Here is a 6,981-nt window from a genome sequence, read left to right as displayed (position 1 = left end):
TGGCGAGCCTCTGTCTCCCTCAGTCCCAGACCAGCCAACAACTCCACTGTCTTCCCCAGACACAGGGCAACTCACCGGCCAGGACCAGGCCGGCCAAATCCCATCTCCCGAACTCACCAACTTCACAAATGAGCCTTCCCCTGCCTGGGAACTCCTTCCCCTGCCACCCAACTCCTTCCCTCACAGGTCAACCTCAGCCCCTCTCCCTGGCCCAGACAGACCAACTCTCCCCACCCTCCCGTAAAGTCAACTCATTTCTCCAGGTCATCACCTCTCCACCTCAGACCCATTGATGTTTCTGGAGAGTGAGTGCAGACCAGTCCTGCCGTCCCTCCCAGCCACCATCCTCTCAACCCCTCCCAGCCAGGCACCAACTGACCCTCCTGCTCAACATTCTGCCCCCCCAACCCCCGCCTTCACTGCCTCTTCACGACTGCCCATGAGACATAAAAAAACCCAACCAACCAAAAAAAAAAAAAAAATCCAGACCGAATCTGCCTGGATAACAGCAGCTGCTATTTATGTGGCAGGAACTTACAAGGACTATCTTATTTAATCCTCACAACTTCCCCACAGTAGAAATTAGCACCTCCATTTGCAGAGAAAGAAACAGGAGGCTCAGAGAGGAAAAATGGCTTCCCCAAAGCCCAACAGCTGCTTAACACACAGCTGTTGCTCTTCTGGGAACCTGCGGGCCAGAAACTTTCCCCTACTCCCACCCCGCCCCCGGCCCGGACTCTCCAACTGCCGTGGCCACCACCACGTTCCAGCCCACAAACGGAACATCTTCCCTTCCCCCGGGCCCAAGCCCACCAACCGACTGGAAGCTTGTGAAGCATGCCCCCCCAACTCCATGAACCAACTCGTCCAGGCTAGCCCCTAAAATGACCAGTAGCACCTAACGTCACCCCTAAAATGACCAACCATAACTGCAGCTTCATGAAAGCCCAATCTGGCTGACCACTTTCCACATACAACCTTATTCAGTCCTCTCTGAAACCCCGTGGCGTGGCTATTCTCACCCACTTACAGGTGGGAAATCAAGGCTCTGAGGAGTTAGGAACCCAGCCTGAGGTCGTGCTTTGGGTAAATGGGGCTCAGGATTGAGCTGCAGCACAGGCTAGCCACCATCCTGCTCTGCCTCTCCAGTTCTTTCCCTCCTGCTCTGAGCTCCCTGGACCGGATGCTATATCTGGGGCCTGTTCCCTCTTCTCTTCCTCAGCCCTAGTCCCCCAAGCCCTCCAACCTAACCTATCTTGAGGGCCGAGAGCCCAGGGACTTGGCTGGCTCCCAACACCAAGAATTTTAAATTAACCACTGCCTCTTTAACAATAACTGGCTGGGGAATTTCCTGGAGATCCAGAGGTTAGGACTGTGCTTCCACAGCACCGGGCCCGGGGTTTGATCCAAGGTCGGAGAACTAAGATCCCCCATTCCGCACCATGCAGCCAAAAGACAAAACAAACGAAACACTAACTGGCCAAGACGGCATTTACGGCCGCTCCTCGTGGGTTCAGCTTTCAGTTCCCACGTTTCCCACCTCACATCAAAGCCATCGATGTCTCCACTGCCCACAGACTAGCAACATTTCTACCTCTCTCCCCAGGGCCAACAGACCAACTTCTATAGACCCGAGTCCAGGCCGATCCCTCTCATCTTCGGCTCCATCCCAGCACGAGTCCCAGACCTGTCCAGGACTCAACCCTGCCATCCATCTCTGGAGCCACTTTCCACCTTGCCAGCCCTACAGATAAAACACACTCCTCCAACTGCTCTTTCAGTTCCAACACAGAGCCGACCTTCTCCAGAGAACTTATAACCTATGCAGTCACTCTCTCCCTACCACACCTCGAGCCATCAAACTTCTCCAGCGCTCTCACCTTCCACCGCCAGCAACTCCAATGTTTTCTCGGGGCAGGCGGGACGGGGGTAGGGGGAACAAAACAAGGACAGCCCTCCCAGAGCCAGGCTCCAAAGTTCCTCCGCTCCTGAATGACTGACAATGTTCTGCTTCCCTTTTTTGGGGGGGGAGGTGGGGGTGGAGTAGGGGAGGAGAGGACTATCTCAACCAGCCCCAAACTGACCACCAACTAGATTCTTTTTCTGGCAAGTTTGTTTACCTTGCCTCCCTTTCCCAGTCCCGGGATTGACTTGACTCCTCTACCGCCAGACTCCAAGTTAACTCCTTGTCCTCCTTTCAGCCAAGGAAGTTGAGTCACATGACCATCCCCAGCCCCCGAGGCTTGCAGACCGACACTGTAACCTCTTTCTGTCCCCATGGGCCCATCAAACTCCTCCAACTGCCCTTTCAGCGACAATGTTGACCCACTCTTCCTCCCCTGACTGTTCTATCCTTCTCTGAGGGAACTATGAACTCAAAGGCTGCTGCCCTCCTAATCAATTTCCCAAGCCACTAAACTTTCTTTGATTGCTCACCATCTGAATTCCTCAAACGATCACCATCAGCGTCCCTTGGGGAGAGGAGAGAGGGAGCATAAACCAGCTAATGTTCACCTTCCCAACCCAAACAGCCACTCCCTAACACCCTCCAAGCTCTAAACTGACGACTGTCTCCTTAAATCATTACTAGGGGCAACTTATTGAGCTCCACCTCTGTACTGGTGGCCGCACCGACTCCCAGGTCCCCAACCAGCCCGCCCCCGCGCTCCAGCGGTGGCTATACCGTGTCTCCATGGGTCTTTGGGTTCCACAGCTCCGGACACGATATCTTCGTCGGAAGGGAACGTAACGCGCTTGGCCGCAGCCTTGAGGCGCCCGTCGGCCGGGGGCGATGCAGGGCCGGGAGACGGGGCCTCGGCGGGGGCCTCCTCGGCTTCGCCGTCCGCGCCCGGCCCGGGCGGCGCCTCCTGCGGCGGGATCTCCATCGCCGCCGCCGCCGCCTCCTCACGGGGGCCCTGGGGACATGCCCCGGGCCCCGGACTTGTCTCTCCGGGCCCTCCCGCCGTCCCGGGGCATGGGCTCAGCCACTGCTTCAGGCGCCGACTCCGTCCCCTCTCCTGGTCGTCGTAGTCGTCGCCGCCGGGAGCTCGAGCGCGCCTCCCCCGAGCCCCGTGCGCGTCTGCTCCTTCGCAGCCGCACTTTCGTTAAGGGCCAATGATCCCGCCACGTACGCGGAAAAGCAGAAAATCAATTTAAGTTATTTTCAGGGAGAGTTGTCTCGTGCGTTGTTAAAGCGGGTACCAAAAAGCAGAAAGAGCCACAGGAAAAAGAAACGTGAGTAGTGAATCTGCAGAGCCGGAACTGCAGAATACGAGGGGCGGGGCGAGATGGACGCCGTCTCCCGGAGCAGCGCGCAAGCGCGAACCTAAGCCGCTCCCCCGCCCCACGCCTCCCGGCTTCAAAGTAGATAACTAACATTCAGGCCCTCACACATTCGTCACGAGCTCAGGCAACGGAGAAAGGAGTGGAGGTGATAGGAATAAAAACATATGCTTGGTGAGGCTAGGCCAACTGATATGGAGAGAAGCAAAGGGATGGAGAACTTGAAAGGCTATAGGAGTTGTGTTGACTATATGAGTACAGGTGATGGATGCTGACAGAGGGAATCTCTGCCTGGAGACAAAGCCTGTCTCCACTTGCTGGTTAGGCTCCAGCTTTCCATTTGCAGACTGCAATTTCATCAATGACCCTCTTTGGATGTTGTGGTTATAACAGACGGTAAGTCGTGTCGGGCTCTTTTCTATAAATTGTATTTTATATAATTTAAACTTAAAAACGGAAATGAGTCCATAAGGAGTATTCTAGCCTTAATTTAGCTTTTTGTTTTTTTATTTTTTTAAGAAAAGAAAAAGCTAGACGAAGGAAGAAATTCCGAAAGCAAGGGACGAATCTTCCAACCGAAATACCCGGCGATGGAACAGGTAGATCACGGAGCCAGTAGCGAACTAGCACGAACTCAAGCCACGCCCCCACAAGGGCTGACTCAGTCGTTTACTATTCGCCTCCGCACTTTCTCCGCTCTATCCCAACCCAACCACAACCCTGGGTGGGCGGAGCTAAAACCAAAAAAGGTGACTTGGGGAGGAGCAAGTGACGTCGTTGCTAAGGCAACTCGAAATCTGGGCCCAGGAGTCGCCAGAGGTAGCGTTGAGAATGAACAAATGGGAGCTGAGGCCCTGCACAAGCTTCATTCAACTTCAGGGGTTGCTGCACTTTGACCACTGAAGATGACCAAAGGAAATCACATCTATATTGAACGGAATCTTCACTTACATTCTTAAACTGATGGGACTACAGAGGGGGCAGAAATTACTTTTTGAAACAATCTACTGAGGGAATTCCCTGGAGGTCCAATGGTGAGGACTCTGTGCTTCCCCTACAGGGGGCCTGGGTTCAACCCCTGGTGTGAGAAGATCCCAATGTCATGGCCAAATAAATAAAAGTAAAGTGTGTGAAATGGACAGCCAGGCTACAAAGCCGGGGTTAAATGGAGAAGGGGCAAAGTTTCACTCTAACCCTTAATCCCCCTTTTCCCCAATGGTGCTGCAGGGTTTGACCCACCTAAAGGCTACTCACCCAGAGGCCAGGCAATGGGAAGGACCTCTTGTGTGTGACCATGTGACCCAATTCAAGTCACTCCCCTCACTGTATACGAGCCAGCCCACCAGAAAAGTCCAAGTCTCCCAAGTCTGGCATCCAGCTCACACCAGCTGTTCCAGACTAGCCATGGTCCAATCCTCACATCTTTATCCCAGCTCCTCCCACTCCTTTGACATGTCTTCCCTTTCCTGACCCAGCTCCACAGGATTCAGCCTTTCAATAGCCACCCTTTCACTCCCTGAATCTGGCTCAATCCCTATAGGCTACATTAAAAAGAGAAATAAAACAAGAAGCAAAGTTTCCTGAGATAATTGATTCCTTGGCAGGAGGGAAGCATTGGGGAATATTTCCAGGGTGGCTGAACGTTGCACCCTCTTCAATAGACAATTTCCCATTAGGTAATCTGCCGTCCTTTATTCCCTCCCCCTGTCCCAAATCCTCAGGAACTGGCATGGGGCCCATATATCTGTAGAGTTGAGAGTTCTGTGAGGTAGAGCATTCCTTTCAACAGGATGTAGAACCCATGGGGTTGCAGAAGTTTACTGACTACACCCTGGATGTCCAGAGATATCAGAGTTGCTTGGAGCTTGGTGCGAATTTCCAAGGGGGTTCTGAACTCTCTGGGGCCCAGAGTTCCAAGCTCAGGAACATATGGAGGCCTGGGAGACTGTAGCTACGCCCAAGGCAGAAAGATGAACACGATGAAGTCTTTATGGCTTGAACGTGTATGAGATAATGTCACTACACCGGAGCAGTGCTTCAGCCTGAACGCCTATTGGAGTCTGAAGCTGCGACACGTAGAAATTGGCCACGTCCAGGTCGGTGGCTCCGAAGTGGGCGATCACCTGCACACCCTCGTGCAAAGTGAAGCACACTGGGCGCCCCACCATGGCCAGCAGGCTGCGGAGGTAGCGCTCCCGGAGGGAGGCTCGAGCCTGCTGTTCCCGGGATTCCCGAGACTCTGGAGGCTCCGGGACTTCCGGTTTCGGGGGGGCTCTGCGTCCATCGGGAGCAAAGCCTCGGTTCGAGCCATCAGGACCCCGGGGGAGCCGGAGCACAGGCACAGGAGTGGCCAGCGGAGTCTGCATTATCCTGGCTGTTGGGTGAAGAAGTAGACCAGGGAGTCATTATGGGGAGTGTGGAGCTACAGGAAGAGGGGGCTTGGGGCAGAGGCCTATCTATCCCATTTCCACTTAACCTGTCCAAAACCCCACTCCTAAGTCCCTCTTCTAAAATCTGTGCCATCCCTTGGCCAGTCACCCCTCTTCCCAGGACCTATCACCCCCATTTACAAGGTCCATGAAAGAAGAGCCTTTGCACTGCTTTTTAAATTTTATTTTTTAAGTTTTTGGCTGTGCCACCCAGAGGATCTTGGTTCCTGGACCAGAGATCGAACCCATGGCCCACTGTAGTAGAAGTGTGGAGTCCTAATCACTGGACCACCAAGAAATTCCCTGTACTGCTTTTATCCCCAGTCCCTAGCAATAAATATTTGCTAAAAGAACAAGCCCTGACCTCTCTCACAAACAGCCCATCCAATCCATTATTTGTGGAGGAGGGTGTGGCAACCCACTCCAGTATTCTTGCCTGGACAATCCCCATGGACAGAGGAGCCTGGGGGGCTATAGTCCATGAGGTCACAAAGAGTCAGACACGACTGAGGGACTAAGCACAGCACATCTTCCAAATAAGTTCCCATTCACACAGGAGTCAGCTCAAAAGGGGGATTTTTTTTTTTTAAGGGTGAAATTTTTTGAGTCATACTTATTTTAAATAAATAAATGAAATACAGGGAGGAGAGGGGAAAGTCCTTACCATACGTTTGAGAAGGCCCAGGATATCTGCAAAGTGTTAAAAGTACCTCCTCAGAAGATATTCCTTGTAAAGACTTCAGAGTAACTTTGCAGTGGAGAAAGTGGTAGACACCAGTCTAACGTTGGCATAAAAATCAACATGTACAGTAATGGGGCGAACAAACTCCAAAGGCATCCTGATATGACACACTCGGGACAGGGCACCCCGTCTATGGTGGCCCTGCCAAAACGGATGACCTCGATCTATTGAGGTAACTCAAACTGAGAAACAGTCTACCAAAAAAACAAAAACATTAGCCTGGTTCTTCAAAAATATCCAGATCGTAAAAGACAAATGTTGGGGCAGGGCCGCAGGCAGTTCCCTAGTTAGGATTAACCAGTGGTTAGGATTTGGTGCTTTCATAAGAGTGTGTGTGTTAGTTGCTCAGTTGTGTCCGATCCTTTACAACTCCATGAACTGTAACCTGCCAGGCTCCTCTGTCCATGGGATTCTCCAGGCAAGAATACTGGAGTGGGTTGCCATTTCCTTCTTCAGGGGGATCTTCCTGACCCAAGGATTGAACCCACATCTCTTAGGTCTCCTGTGTTGGCAGGCGGATTCCTTACC

The 6,981-nt window shown here is 52.8% G+C and overlaps 2 protein-coding genes across 2 annotated transcripts in view; both read right to left on the bottom strand.

Moving 5' to 3' along the window:
* PPP1R37 (protein phosphatase 1, regulatory subunit 37) overlaps positions 1 to 3,233 on the bottom strand; it is a 37,640-nt gene extending 34,407 nt beyond the window's left edge. Inside the window, exon 1 of the mRNA XM_010852692.1 lies at positions 2,684 to 3,233. Coding sequence (XP_010850994.1) covers positions 2,684 to 2,885 — 202 coding nt within the window. The 5' untranslated portion in view covers positions 2,886 to 3,233. The remainder of the gene's footprint in view (positions 1 to 2,683) is intronic.
* A 1,851-nt stretch (positions 3,234 to 5,084) lies between these two features.
* Positions 5,085 to 6,981, bottom strand: part of GEMIN7 (gem (nuclear organelle) associated protein 7) — a 7,175-nt gene continuing 5,278 nt past the window's right edge. Inside the window, exon 3 of the mRNA XM_010852589.1 lies at positions 5,085 to 5,656. Coding sequence (XP_010850891.1) covers positions 5,271 to 5,648 — 378 coding nt within the window. The 5' untranslated portion in view covers positions 5,649 to 5,656 and the 3' untranslated portion in view covers positions 5,085 to 5,270. The remainder of the gene's footprint in view (positions 5,657 to 6,981) is intronic.

This window comes from Bison bison, unplaced genomic scaffold (assembly GCF_000754665.1).
Source record: "Bison bison bison isolate TAMUID 2011002044 unplaced genomic scaffold, Bison_UMD1.0 scf7180017864313, whole genome shotgun sequence".
In the NCBI taxonomy this organism is placed as follows: Eukaryota; Metazoa; Chordata; class Mammalia; order Artiodactyla; family Bovidae; genus Bison; species Bison bison.
This window is presented reverse-complemented; position numbering and strand designations above follow the sequence as displayed.